The 15,427-nt window shown below is 44.0% G+C and overlaps 2 protein-coding genes across 2 annotated transcripts in view; both read right to left on the bottom strand.

Moving 5' to 3' along the window:
• The window catches only part of LOC105478329 (cornichon family AMPA receptor auxiliary protein 3), a 333,823-nt gene that overhangs the window by 305,662 nt on the left and 12,734 nt on the right, over nt 1-15,427 (bottom strand). The window lies entirely within an intron of this gene.
• The window catches only part of LOC139359078 (uncharacterized), a 27,624-nt gene continuing 13,529 nt past the window's right edge, over nt 1,333-15,427 (bottom strand). The window contains exons 3-4 of the mRNA XM_071081157.1: nt 2,686-2,820; nt 1,333-2,130 (exon numbers count right to left, since the gene is read on the bottom strand). Of these exons, the coding sequence (XP_070937258.1) occupies nt 2,025-2,130; nt 2,686-2,820 (241 nt within the window). The 3' untranslated portion in view covers nt 1,333-2,024. The remainder of the gene's footprint in view (nt 2,131-2,685; nt 2,821-15,427) is intronic.

The following is a 15,427-nucleotide window of genomic DNA, read 5'->3' as shown; positions in this document are numbered from 1 at the left end:
CTTTCAGCTCAATTTTGCTGTGAACCTACAACAGCTCTAAAAAAAAAGTCTATTTTTTTAAAAAAGGAAAGAAGTACTGATAAATGCTACAATGTGGATGAACATTGAAAACACCGTGCTAAGTGAAAGAAGCCAGTCACAAAAAACCATATACTGTATGACTCCATTTATATACGTCTGGAATAAGTAAATACATAGAAAAAGAAAGCACATGATTAGTGGCCTACAACTGAGGCATGTGGAGGCGAGAATGGGAAGTGACTGCGAATTGATATGGGTTTTCTTTTGGGGTGAAATACTCTAAACTTAGATTGTGGTGTTGGTTGCACAACTTTGTTAATCTACTAAAAACCAGTGAATTGTGTACACTTTAAATGGTTGAATTTTGTAGTAGGTTAAAATCTTAATAAAGATGTTTTAAAACTGTTTAAATCACTATGTTAACTGAAAAAAAGAAATGATTTATGTAAGGTATATGCATGTGAGGAAGAGATATATATTCAGAAGTAAATACCATATGTCTATAGATTCAATAAATTCCTTTTAGTTATTATCTTAAATCAGAGGTAAGCCAAGGGAAGCAAGTGTGTCTTGTGTGCTGATACTATTCTATAGAATACTGGTGTGATTATCTCCCCTAAAAGAAAGGGGAGTAAAAGTCATACTAGCTATATGTTTAAAATGTATAATGAATCAAAAATAAGTCTGTATTAAACATCCTTTGTTTAAAATTTACAATGGACGCCAGGCACAGTGGTTCATGCCTGTAATCCAAGCACTTTGGGAGGCCAAAGTGGGTGGGTCACTTGAGGTCAGGTGTTCAAGACCAGCTTGGCCAACATGGCAAAACCCCATCTCTACCAAAAATACAAAAATTAGCTGGGTGTGGTGGTGGGCGCCTGTAGTCACAGCTACTCAGGAGGCCAAGGCACAAGAATTGCTTGAACCTAGGAGGCAGAGGTTGCAGTGAGCTGAGATCGTCCCACTGCACTCCATCCTGGGCAACAGAGTGAGACTCCATCTCAAAAAAAAAAAAAAAAAAAATTAAAATTAAATAAAATATACAATGAATTAAGGATAAAGTCATAATAAAAATAACTGGCTGGATGCAGGGGCTCTCGCCCGTAATCCCAGCTACTCAGGAGGCTGAGGTGGGAGGACTGTTTGTGCCCAGGAGTGTAAGGCCATAGTGAGCCACAGTCACGCAACTGCACTCCAGCCTGGGTGACAGAATGAGACCACATATCTTAAAAAAAAAAAAAAAACCTACCACATGATTCAACATTCTACTCCTGGATATATACCCAAGAATAACACAAAGGCACATACACAAATGTTCAGAGTAGCTTTATTTTAATAGCCAAAAATTGGAAGTGATCCAAATGTCCATCAACAGGTTAATGGATTAAACAAACTGTACAGATGTGGTATATCCATACAATGGAATGTTATTCATCAATAAAAAGAAAAGAATTGACAAACACAAGACAGATGAATCTAAAAAATAATTATGCTGAGTGAAAGAAGACAGACAAAAGAAGAGCACATACTCTACGATTCTGTTTATATAAAACTTAAGAAAATGCAAACGAATCTGCAGGGACAGAAAGCAGTTCAGTGGCTGCCGGGGGAGGGTTTTCTCAGGGGGAAGAGGCCTGAGAAAACTTTTGTGGGTGATGGATATGATCCCCCTGTTGATTGTGGTGACAGTTTCACAGATGTAAACATATAGCAAAACTTATCAAATTATCCACTTTAAATATAAGCAGTGTATTGTATATCAATTATACCTTGTGGCTGTTTTAAAAAGATGATTCCAAGCTTAAGAAAGATAAACCAGGAGGGGTGGATCATGCCTGTAATCCTAGCACCCTGGGAGGCCAAGGTGGGTGGATCACTTGAGCAACCTGGTCTTAAACTCAAGCTCAGGAGTTCAAGAGCAGCCTGGGCAATATGACAAAACCCTGTCTCTACAAAAAGTACAAAAGTTAGCCGGGTGTAGTGGCGTGGGGCTGTAGCTCCAGCTACTCTGGGGACTGAGGCAGGAAGATCACTTGAGCCCAGGAAGTTGAGGCTGCAGTGAGCTGTGTTCGAACCTCTGTACTCTGGCCTGGGTAACCAAGCGAGACCCTGTCAAAAAAAAAAAAAAAAATAGGGGTTCCATGACTCTAACAATCCCCTCCCCGCCCAGGGTGTGCAGGGGAACTGAACCAAGAGCCTCAATCCTGTCCTTGCTCTTTCTGAGCTCAGCACAAGCTCAAATGTGCATTTTACAAAGGCAATCAGACCAGCCTGTCTCTCCTCTCTGATCCTTCTGGCCCCTCCACATCTCTACCCCCATATTTAAATGGAAGCTAAGAGACACTACTATGTGCTTATGAAACCCCAGCTTCACTCCACCCCCACCCTGGGAAAGACTTCAAATTCAATAATTCTAAGGAGAAAGATAAGCACAAACAGATCTATGTTATTCTGTGTACAGAGTTCTACCAGAAGAAATGCCTCACCCAAGATATAAGTTGTTATTTCTTTCTTTACTAAGAGGTATTTGCCCCTTTGCCATAGTATAGATGAGAACAGGAAAATACTTGGATGTCGCTGAGGGTCATGTTATCTGTTATAATGAGGTTTGGCTCCATGGAATAGAAAAGTTATTTTCATACTGTAAGGATTTATTTTCATCACTTTGTTAAAGTCCCGGAGTAAACAGTCAGGAACTGTTTTGGCAGCTCTGTGAAGTCATCAGGGTTTTGGCCTTCTGTTTCCTCCAGCATGTGACATCCATCCTCAAGGTCACATGATGTCTGCTGAAGACTTGATCTAAGCAGTAGGAGGAAGGAAGAGGGAAAGGCAAAGAGGGGGGCCCTGGTTGTCCTAGAAGATAAAAGCCAGGCTACCAGAGAGGAAGTCAGGTGTTTGGCCATTCGGAGTCAAAGAGATAATAGACACTGGAACCAATCCTGGGGTAACATTTAGGCCCCTTGGAGGGTGTGCCCTAAGAGAGATGATCACTGGAGCTGAACAGGGCCTCTGGGTACAAGGATCACGTAACAGTATGGTGCTAAAATTTTCCCCTTTTCTTGAAAAGCTGCTGCAAAGAGCTCCCCTCCTAAGTTCTGGCCCCATCTTTCCAGGACTGTATTAGAAGTGCAAGCAGGGTCTCTCCTGACTGGACCAAACAGGCACTGGGAGACCCCATTGACACTTCCTCTGAATACCTTGCATCTTCCTCTGAGCACTCAGCTACCCAGTGCGTCTGATACCCGTGGTGGGTTGGGTGCATGGGTGGATCCGAGCAAGACGAAAGTTCACTGTTCCTGAACACACACTTGAAAAGTGGTAAGGTCTCAACAAATTCATAAAAGTGAGTTCAGTATGTTATCATTAGGGGAGTAGTAGGAAAGTAGTGGGAGGTCTGTTCAACAGCGGAAGGAACGGTTGGAATCAGACAGTGAGAGCCACAGAGAAGGTAGTCAAAGGGTAGTTGCTGTCATCAGACCAGGCTCTCCTGCCCACCAACCGCAGGCCACAATCCCAGCCCTTCTCTCTGATGTCAGGAGCTGAGGAGCATCTGCCTTGCCAAGCCTTGTGGGATCGGCTCCTGGCAGCCTCACACCTGGTAGGCTGAGGGACAGGGAGTGAGCCAGAGCCCCACTGCTAAGCATAACTTCGGGAAGTGGGCAGCCCGCCCCTGAAGAATCAATACTGACATAGCACTGCTGCCTTCGCTGCTGACCACACAGGGACTACGGGACCTTTCTTGGCTTTGGTGCCCTGGCCACACGATGCCCCAGAACCAGTTTCTGCTCAGCGCTGGGCTCTCCCACCACTGTCAGTGAATGAGATCAGAGTGAATCCAGCCATACGTCATTCCTTAATACATTCAAAAGCACAGAGGAGGTCTCTGGACGCAAAACCAGGAGAGGGTAGGAACCCTGGAAGGGAATATCCTGCCCAAGTGCAGTACTTCACTATAATTATCACAGTAATACATTATTTCTGTTTAAGATCATTTCAGAGGGCACTAACTGGTATAAAGTAAAATAAGTCTCCTTCCTCCCCACACCTGGCTGCACTCCCTAGGGACCACCACGTATAGCTTCTGGTATACCTTTCAGAAATTTTCTATCCTACTGTATTCTGTTGAATGCATGCGTAAGAATTTTACTTATAGATAATTCAACTAACAATAATCACAAATTTATAAAATGCATATTATTGACACTGACATTGGAGGTGGAAAAACAACTAAAAATGATAAAAGTGAACATTTAATTCTTTCAGAGTGCAGTTTTTGAAATGACCACCAGGTGTCAGAGTTATCAACAAATCCCTAAAATTATGACTGGAAAGTTACAAGAACAGAAAAGTGCCTGGCTGGAAATGAGACCACGAGATTCCTCCCTTAACAGGATTCCTTGGCCCTTTGGCCCAATATTTCGTCTACTTAGGGTTGCAGGGAGGGAGGAAGGGAAGCTACAGACAAAAAAAAAAAAAAAATCTTCAGACCACAGATTCCCATTCAGTTGGGTACCCTTTGATCTTTAGAGCAGCTCTGTGAAAGCACTGTTAAATTTTACATGGGAAATGTAAAGGCTAGGCAGAGTCAGTCCTCCTACAGCTGCAAGGCTACTTTTGGAAGCCAGAGCTATCTCCTTTCCTCAGTAGGGGCGGAGAACAGAAGAGGACACGGACACACACACACACACACACACACACACACACACACACGAGAGGAGGGCTCAGCTACAGCCATCCTTGTTTTAAAAGGGAAAATTCAATTCTGTTTGTAGGAGCACCTCCTAGTTTACCACCGCCATCTCTTACTCACTTCCCATTGACTCCTCACATGCACTTCCTCTACCAGGCCTGACCTGCCTGCTGTCCTGAGCTGCTGACCTAGAAACATTCGACCTCCATGCTTGAGAGCAGGGCGTGGACCATCTCCCCTCACCACATCCAGGCTGTCATCCAGGGGTGGTTACGCCACCCTTCCTCCAGGGCAGAGGCCTGAGCAGGGTGGCCTTGCTGCTCCCACTACCTGGCACCACATGCCCAGCTCTTGTAGAGCCAACATACCATGGAGGGCTCCAGGTGACTCCCACACAAGCCTCTTCCTGTATCTTCTTGGATCACTGATGTCTGCACTGGCAGACCAGGAGAGTGAAGCAGTTAGGACAAGGCCTTGTGCAAGGAGGGCACGAGAATGGCACAAGTGGCTCCAGAGTGAGCTAATGTCTTCCCTGGGAGGGCACAGTTGAAAAGTGTCAAAAAGACAGGGGAATCCTTGGCCGGGCACAGTGGCTCATGCCTGTAATCACAGCACTTTTCAGAGGCCGAGGTGGGAGGATCTCATGAGGCGAGGGGTTTGAGACCAGCCTGAGCAACACAGTGCAAACCTATCTCTACAAAAAATACAAAAATTAGCTGGGCGTGGTGGCACGCACTTATAGTCCCAACTGCTTGGGAAGCTGAGGTGGGAGGATGGCTTGAGCCCGCGAGGTCCAGGCTACTGTGAGCCATGACTATACCACTGCACTCCAGCCCAGGCAACAAAGTGAGACCCTGTCTCCAAAAACACTTTAAAGAAAAGGGGAATCTTTACATGTCCCATTGGCACTTGTCTAGGCTGTTCCCTGGACCACATCTCATTTCTGAGTTATGAGGCTAAGGAAGGGATCAGACAGGTTTCAGACCCCCTACACACTGGAGCTTTTTGTGGATGGAACATTGCTATGCAGAACAATGCAGAGCTTGTGAAAAGAAGTAGGAGATGGTGTGAGGAGAGGGGAGCGGGGAAGAAAAGAGTTCCCTTCTTCATGGACTATGTTATGCATGTTTCAATCCTACTTGAAATGTGACTTCCATGATTTCTGACAGATTAAGGTGACCTTTTCATGTGAGTTGAGTAACCACATCTGCTAAACTGGCACATGCCACATCGACCACATGAAGCAACAGGAGTTATTTTAGTCACTATACACTTTAAATGCCATATATAATTTAAAATGATACACCTGTGGTGCCACACATATAATAAAATGTTAGTTATTAAAACACTAGTAGTATTCATATTCAATATGACAATACACTATGTTTGATGTTTCAAACATAAGGTTCAAGCCAAATGCTTCATATAAAAATATAAAGGGGTAAAACAATGTTTATATCTGGACCTCCATTCATTTACCATGGCTGATATAGTAACTGTTGCTTTAATGTGGCGTATGGTAATTGAGATTTTTCTCCATTATCCTATAACATATAAGGGGTACAGAACAGAAAGAATCTCTCATAATGCTATTCCTATTATATTCCCTTCCTGAGTAGGGTCAGACTAAGCCATGGCCAGGGACCATCCAGAATCACCCTCATCTACACTGGATGTGTCTACCTCAAGGAAGGGTTAATAATGGGCCTCCTCTCTGGGCACTGAACTGTTTGGTGACGTTTGGATAATCCTGGATCTACTAGATTCCTGGTAAGTCAAAGAACATTCCAAACCTCTCCAAAGTCTTCCTATCAGTCACAGGTTCTACTTCATTAGGCCGTTCGGATGATAAGGGTTTCACAAGGCCAAGACAGACTTCACCGGTCAATGTGTATTTTGAGGATGGGGTAGTGAGGGGAGGAGGAGGGTGGATTCAGGTCCCCACCTCACTCATTCAAATACAGATGGTCCCTGACCTACGATGGTTCAGCTTATAATTTTTCAACTTTATGACGGTGTGAAAGCAATACGCATTCAGTAGAAACCATCCTTTAGTACCCACACAACAATTCTGTTTTTTACTTTCTGTACAGTATTTAATTTATTGAATAAATTACATAATATTCAACATTATTATATAATAGGCTTTGTGTTAGATTATTTAGCGCAACTGTAGGCTACTGCAGTGTTCTGAGCGTGTTTAAGGTAGGCCAGGCTAAGCTATGAAGTTCTGTAGGGTAGGTGGATTAGATGCATTTTCGACTTACAATATTTTCTACTTACAATGGGTTTATTGAGATACAACCCCACTGAAAGTCAAGGAGCATCTCTGTACCTGCTTGCCACCACCCCCTCCAGGTTATTCATGCTTTAAGTAGGTGAGTCAGAGGAGGTGGGTGGTTATATTTGGTTTTGCCATGTGTATGGTATCCTAATGACAGTGACTCCTCCCTCTAGTTAATCCTTCCACAAGCGACTCCACCTCCAAGCCCTGCACTCAGCCAGGTAAAATGCCTGACTGAAAATATCCGGTCTCTTCACCAGTACCAGAGGCCAATTCTCTTCTAGAAAGCAAGGAAGGAAATCATTGATGTGAACACAGAAGCAGAAGACTTTCTGAGCCAGTCACGAGCTTGGGTGCAGAGTGACGCCAAGCTCAGACAGGTCACTGACCGTAATTATCCCTCCCATAAGGGCAGCCTTCCTCACCTGCAGCCACGCAGCTTCTGAGGCAGTGACAAATAGCTGTGCCTGTCGAAACTCCAGAGGAAACATTCCTTACCAGGTCTCTCAGTCCAAGCTTCAGTGACAGGACCAGAAATGTAAACAGACTAGTCCAATAGAAACAAGAGAGAACTGGTTCTCCTGCTCTCTGGATGGTTTATGACATTTCAATTATGTTCAACACAATATAGCTGAATTATTTTTAACCTTACTGAGCCTCCTAGCTTTGTAAAAGAAATATTCGTTGATAGAGTGGAAGGACAGCTAGAAGCAGAGATCTGGGGAAAAAAAAAAAAACTCACTAGTAGAAATGAGCTATAAACAATACTACTTACAATATTGAGTAGATAAAGCATAGCACCTTTTACTGAAGGAACCATGAGTGAGGGATATTTTGGGTGTTGCTTATTTGTAATTTACTTCTTAGAATAATGTAGTGCATTTTCTTCAAGCAATTTTGCTGTTATTTCAGCAAACGGAAGAGAGGAAATCTCAGTTCTAATTTCCCCAGTAGCTGTGCTGCCATGATTACCATCATACTAGAACAAACAGTTCAAGATAATTCTGCCTAAGGTTAAAACAAAGAGATTCTTAATGTACAATCTTTTGGACAATATGACTCAGTGTCTAAACAAACTGATCTCGGGTTTTAATAGTTCTGCTGAGGGGAGGGAGGATAAAGAAGGGTCCCATTTCTTCTCTTTGTTTCACTTTTCTTCTCCCCTCAATGCTACGAAAATCTCTCAAAACTTGTCAAAGGTATCAGTGCACCTGTAGTCCCAGCCACTAAGGAGGCTGAGGCAGAAGGATGGTTGAGCCCACAGTTTTGAGGCTGTAGTACACTTTGATCATGCCTATGAATAGCCTGTACTCTGCACTCCAATCTGGGCAACATAACAAGAACCTATCTCTAAAAATTTAAAAAAAAAAAAAATTTTAAACCTTGTTAAAGGTATACAACAATCTCACAGTGAAATATCCAAAGTTCTTCTGATTATGGTGTTAGAATTAAGCATAAGAGTTGCAACCTCCAGTGACTACAGGTGCCAAATACATTTGTTTCTTAGTATCTTGAGGCTAGGTAGAGTGGCTCACGCCTGTAACCCCAACACTTTGGGAGGCCAAAGCAGGAGGATCGTGTGAGCCTACGAGTTCAAGACCAGCCTGGGCAACATTGTGAGAAACTGTTCCAACAAAACAACAACAACAAAAAGCCAGGCATGGTGGTTCATGTCTGTGGACCCAGCTACTCAGGAGGGCTAAGGTGGAAGGATTGGAAGATGGGTTGAATCCAGGAAGTTGAGGCTGCAGTGAGCCATGATCACACCACTGCACTCCAGCCTGAATGACAGAGAGAGACTGTGTCTCCCTAAAATAAAAATATATATACACACGTTATATATACATATTATATGTGTATATTATATACATATATATATATATATATTTTTTTTTTTTGAGACCAAGTCTCGTTCTGTTGCCCAGGCTGGAGTGCAATCTCAGCTCAGTGCAACCTCCGCCTCCCGGGTTCAAGTGATTCTCCTGCCTCAGCCTTCCCAAGTAGTAGGGATTACAGGCATGTGCCACCACGACTGGCTAATTTTGTATTTTTAGTATAGATGGGGTTTCTCCACATTGGTCAGGTTGGTCTCAAACTCCCGACCTCAGATGATCTGTCCGCCTCGGCCTCCCAAAGTGCTGGGATTACAGGTGTGAGCCATTGCACCCGGCCATAATCTTAAACTATATTCTTTTGGCCCTGAAACACTTTACTTTTTTTTTTTTTGAGATGGAGTTTCGCTCCGTCGCCCAGGCTGGAGTGCAGTGGCACAATCTCCGCTCACTGCAAGCTCTGCCTCCTGGGTTCACGCCATTCTCCTGCCTCAGCCTCCCGAGTAGGTAGGACTACAGGTGTCCGCCACCACAGCTGGCTAATTTTTTTGTATTTTTAGTAGAGATGGGGTTTCACTGTGTTAGCCAGGATGGTCTGGATCTCCTGACCTCGTGATCTGCCCACCTCAGCCTCCCAGAGTGCTGGGATTACAGGTATGAGCCACCGTGCCTGGCCAACACTTTACTTTTTAAAATATCCATTTCTTCTTGAAATACAGTCCACTTTGCTGCGGACAGTGGCTCAGGCCTATAATCCCAGCACTTTGGAAGGCCGAGGCGGGTGGATCACTTGAGGTCAGGAGTTTGAGACCAGCCTGCCTAACATGGTGAAACCCCGTCCCTACTAAAAATACAAAAATTAGCCGGGCGTGGTGGTGCGCGCCTGTAATCCCAGCTACTTGGGAGGCTGAGGCAGGAGAATTGTTTGAACCGAGGAGGTGGAGGTTGCAGTGAGCCGAGATCGTGCCACTGCATTCCAGCCCAGGCAACAGAGCGAGACTCCATCTAAAAAAAAAAAAAAAAGAAAAGATAGTGATAAAGGAAATAGTTCACTTTTGCCTTAATTCTACTATTAGAAAAATAATAGTGTAACATGGATGAATTTCAAAAGTAAAAATAAATACAATAGTACCACAAATGGCAACTGACAGTCAACCTCAATATCTGGGAGGCAATAGGGAAGCATGGCGACTCTGGTAATTTGAAAAGTGCATAACCTGTATAAAAGCAGAAGCCACTGTGAATGCCAACCATCTGTTTTTCAGAAGTGTGGATCCAAGTCTTCATTTGAGAAACCAGAAGTCCGGATTCCTATATGTAATCTTTTAATTTTTAAATATGGACTATTAGCTTAAAAGAAAAAGTCATCAGGTCACCACTTCGCTACCCTCCTTTACTAACTAGAAACAATCTGACTGGGGATAGAACTGTTCTGGAAGTCAGGGAGCCAAGACTGTTAAACCCAGCTGATACCAACCTAGTTTCTTCCCCTGGGCCAAAGACCTAATCATTCTGTGACTCAGTTGCATTGTCTGAAAAGTTTAGAGGTCCAAAATTCCTTTCAATCCTAAAATATGGCATATGGATGAATAAGTTTTCTAGATAGTCAATACTCACAAGAATAACAAGGAACATAATTAAATGAAAAACAAAACTAGATCATTGTGCCATAGCAGGCTCTATTACATTGTCTAGACATGGCCTTGGTGTGACCAAGCTATCTGGTTAATATAACCACAAGAATTGGAACACTTTCATCAGAGCAGATCCAGTTTCTAATATCTACCCACCCACTGGGGAGAGAAAAAAAGTGTGGATCTCTAGTACATCATGACTCCGGCAGGAGCACCCCTCTATGAAACAGAACTCTTGCATCTTTTGAACCCAAACCCAGCGTTTCAAGGGAATAATTCTGAGTCAGAACAAAGCTGACCAAGAGGCTGCCCTGAGCCACAGCTCTTGCTTAGCAAGTTCATGCTCAGCCTACCTGCGATGAGCTTTGTAGATGCCACATCATGGTTTCCTGCAGGCGCCAACTGCACTAGGAACAGCTCTTCTTATATAATCCTCGGCCATGCCCCATGACTGTGCACGAGGACATGGCTTTGCCCTGCACAAAGGCACACGGGATTTTAGACATGGCATCTCGTTTTTCAGGGAGCACAGAAAGGAAATAGAAAATATAAGGCTGGAAAATAACAAGGAATAGATAAATTAAGGGCCTCTCCCACTGTAAAGGTTAAAAGCATATTTCAGAACAAATAAAAGTGTTCACATTCTTGTGGTTATATTAACTGTGTGCCTTTGGCAAAGTGAAGGCCCAAAGAATAATGGAAACCCACATGAACTATAACTGGTGGCTTCTTCACACAGGCCATCATGACACAGATCGCATGGCTCCAAGTGAAATGTGGAAGGGGTGTCTGCTCCCTACATTCCTAAGTACTTTTGTGCATCAGTTATGAACAGGACCTGTTTAATTTTGCTATTAGCAGCTGCCAATAAGTATCTACTATGTCTTAAAGAATAATTTACCTTTGGTTCCAGAACCAGCTATGATCTCTCTTCAGTTCTATCTCCCCCTAAAGGCGTTTTCTTCATTGTGTCCTTTTAATGCCCTGGCTTTAGCTAACCAGGGTGTTTATTCTAAAAGTCAGTTCATTCTTACCCTAAGTCCTTTGTATTATCTGTTCCCTCTGCCTGGAATGCTCTTTACCCTGATCTTCACAAGAGCAGTTCATTCAGATCTCAGCCTCAAGGGTACCCCTGAGAGAGGCCCTCCCTGGGCATTAAGTAGACAGGGTCTTCCCAAGCACTGTATCATGTGACCCTACTTTAATTCTCTGCCTAGCACATCACATCTTCACACCGTCACACCACCTAATACATTTCCTGTTTATTTCTTTCTTTTTACTGGTCTTCCCTGGAAGACACAATATAAGACTAGAATATAAGTTTGTGTAAGCTTGTAAGAATATAAGCTCCATGGAAATAAAGATTTTGTGTCCTGTTCACTGCATATTTCTAGCACCTAGAAGTGTCTTACATACAACAAGCGCTCAAAAAATATTTTTTGAGGGAGTCCCTGAACCTATTCTGGCTCAGGGGGCTTCCCAATAATATATACATATGTGTATGTGTGTGTGTGTGTGTGTGTATGTGTATACATGTGTGTGTGTGTGTTGAAAGAATGAATGGACGGTTGGATGAATGGAAGAATCCATTTAGCAAATATCCACAAAGTGCCTGTGGTGTACTGGAAATACGATGAGGAGTAAGATCTTCCTTCAAGGACCCTACTAGGTCCCCACCAGGGAAGCAGGCATTACAGAATACAATGTGGTAGAAAAAATGCTTGAAGAAGCATTTCAAGCTCTTAACTTTCCCTAGAGATTACCCTTATACTATCTGGGTTTGGGTATGAGGGTAATCTCTAAGGAAAGTTAAGAGCTGGCCAAAAGGACAAGAATGAGAAGAGGGGTAGCAGGTAAGGCATCTGAGAAACACTGCAACAAAGGCACCGAGTCTGAAAGCAAGCCACGGGTTCCGGGAGCCCCAAGTGGTCTGGTGTGACTGGAGCCACAGGTGAGGGACTTGAGGGAGACTGGGCCTCCAAAGAGAGGCATAGGCCAGTTCTTATGGAGCCATGCAGACCAGTACCTGGACCTTAGATTTTATCATCTAAGCGGTGAGGGCCACTGAAATCATTTTATACAGTTTTAAGTAGGGAAGTGACATAATGGTTTCATGCTTTATAAAGATAATTTTGTAGCCGGGGGTGGTGGTGCATGCCTGTAGTCTCAGCTCAGGAGGCTGAGGTGGGAGGATCACTTGAGCCTGGAAATTCAAGCCAGCAGTGAGCTATGATTGCCCCACTGCATTCCAGCCTAGGTGACACAGCAAGACCCCTCTCTTGGAAAAAAAAAAAAAAAGATAATTTTGGTAGCAGTGACAGCAACAAATTAGAGAAAGGAACAAAACATTCAGGAAGCTATAGTCCAATCCAGGTGGAAGAAAAAAATGTAAACCCAAACTATTAGTGGCAATGGAGATGAGAGGAGACAGATTAAAAGCTATTAAAAGGGTAGGATCAATAGAGCTTAGTAACACAGGAGATGCGGGAGGTGAAAGAATGAATGGGGTTAAAGAGAATCTGGCTGGGCATAGTGGCTCACAACTGTAATCCCAGCACTTTGGGAGGCCAAGGCAGGTGGATCATGAGGTCAAGAGATCAAGACCATCCTGGCCAACACGGTGAAACCCCATCTCTAATAAAAATACAAAAAATTAGCTGGGCGTGGTGGCAGGCACCTGTAATCCTAGCTACTTGGGAGGCTGAGGCAGGAGAATCGCTTGAACCCGAGAGGCGGAGGTTGCAGTGAGCTGAGATCATGCCATTGCACTCCAGCCTGGGCAAAAAGAGTGAAACTCCATCTCAAAAAAAAAAAGAGAATCCCAGTTTCTGATTCGTGTCAGTGGGAGAAACTGTGACATTCTTCATGGAAATGAATAGCTCTCAGGCAGGCACAAGGCCTCTGGAGTTCTAAATTCACTCTGCCTGTGAGCTGACTGAATCTGAGTCTGCTTGCTTGAGTGAGCTCATGGACACTTGCCCAAGTGGCTATCTATGGTCCTAGCATAAATATGAGTTTATCTGCTGAATAAGTAAATGCGTACAGAAGTCCCTCTGGTGTGTGTACATCAAATCTGCAGTGCTGGTGATTTATCTGTTCATAACAATACACGTGGGATTGCACTGCACGGCCATTTTGGGAGGCACACACTGATCCATCACCACGAACACATGACTATTGGTCTAAATATAGATGTGCCTGTCACCTCAGAGAAAGAACAGACCAGAAGTCATGATCCCACTTACTCCAAGGAAACTTTAAGGTGACAAACTTGAAAAAAAAATCAATGAATGTAATATTTCTTAAGTCTGAATCTGATCTAAAGATCAAATTATAATTACCTCCCCTATGTTTCATTTTTCTTGACTTTAACTGTTAATTTAACCCCAGCCTCTTCTAAAGTAGCCCCACTTCCATTCCAAGATAATTCTGACAGTCCTCAAGGCACACCTCACAGGTGCTCAAAAGCAAGTACAGTCGGCTATCTATCAAGACACTCTGTGAGGATGTCCAGTTTATTTCTGATGGTTTTTTTGTGTTTTTTGAGAGACAGGATCTTGCTGTGTTGTCCAGGCTGGAGTACAGTGGCACGATCATAGCTCACTGCAGCCTCAACCTCCTGGGCTCAAGCAGTCCTCCCACTTCAGCCTCCCAAGCAGCTGGGACTACAGGCATCTGCCACCATGCCTGGCTGAGTTTATCCATTTTCTCCTACTCCAGCGCCCCCATCTGCTGCTGCCACTTGAAAGACTAATGTTAAGAGCATGGGCTCTAGTGAAAGACTATATAATGTTAAGAGCATGGGCTCTAGTGACTGCCAGCTTAGGTTGGAATCCTGGCTTTGCCCTTGATGAGCTGTGTGACCCTGGGCAAATTATTTAGCCCCTCTGTGCCTTAGTTTCCACCCTGGTAAAAAAATATATATATTATTATTATTATTATTTTCATTAACCTCTAGCCTACCTTGTGGAGGTGCTTGTGACGATTAAATGGGTTAATATTTATAAAGTACTCATAATAGCGCCTGAAGCAGAGCAGGCACTGAATAAATGCCAGCTATTATTTCTACTACCATCACTCCTACTGGCCATGAGGATACCTCTGGTGGTCCTGCCATAAGGTGCCAAAGCAGTGGGGGTTATCATAAGGTAAGGGACAATGCCCTCTTTGTAATATGACATCAAAGGCAGGTACAGCTTATGTCCAGTGTTTTCTGAAATTACCACTATGATGGTTAATTTTAGGTGCCAACTTGACTGGATTAAGGAATAGAGAACTGGTGAAGCACTGTTTCTGGGCGTGTCTGCCAGGGTTTCCACAGGAGACTGGTGTGTGAGTCAGTGGACTGAGTGGGGAAGACCCACCCTCAATGTGGGCGGGCACCATCCAACTGGCTAGGGGCCCAGATAGAACAAAAAAAGGAGAGAAAAGGATTTCCTCTCTCCTGGAGCTGGGACACTCTCCTCCTCCTGCCCTCAGTCATCAGAACTCCAGGCTCTCTGGCCTTGAGACTCCAAGACTTACACCAGCAACTTACACCAGCAGCCCCCTAGCTTCTTGGGCCTTTGACTTCAGATGAGAAGTACACCATCAGCTTCCCTAGTTCTAGGGCTTTCAGACTTGGACTGAGCCACACTACCAGCATCCCAGGGGCTCCCACTTGCAGATGCCCTATTGAGGGACTTCTCAGCCTCCAGAATCCAGTGAGCCAATTCCCTAATAAACCCCCTCTCATATATCTATAGATCTAGATCTATCCTATTGGTTCTGTCTCTAGGGATAACCCTAATACAGTTCCTAAAAGTTCTTTACATTTTTACTTGCAAAGGACTGAGATGAGCTATGAGTCCATGGGCACCCAGGGTAGAAGGCAAATGAATGACCAACACCATCTACCCTCTCTCCCTCAGGGCTTTGTTACAGGCTCAGCTGGGTCCAGTCTGGCTCCAGCTCCCTTAGGATGAGT

The sequence above is a fragment of the Macaca nemestrina genome, chromosome 1, assembly GCF_043159975.1.
Source record: "Macaca nemestrina isolate mMacNem1 chromosome 1, mMacNem.hap1, whole genome shotgun sequence".
NCBI classification, from domain to species: Eukaryota; Metazoa; Chordata; class Mammalia; order Primates; family Cercopithecidae; genus Macaca; species Macaca nemestrina.
The sequence above is the reverse complement of the archived record's forward strand: the minus strand, read 5'-3'. Positions and strand labels throughout refer to the sequence as shown.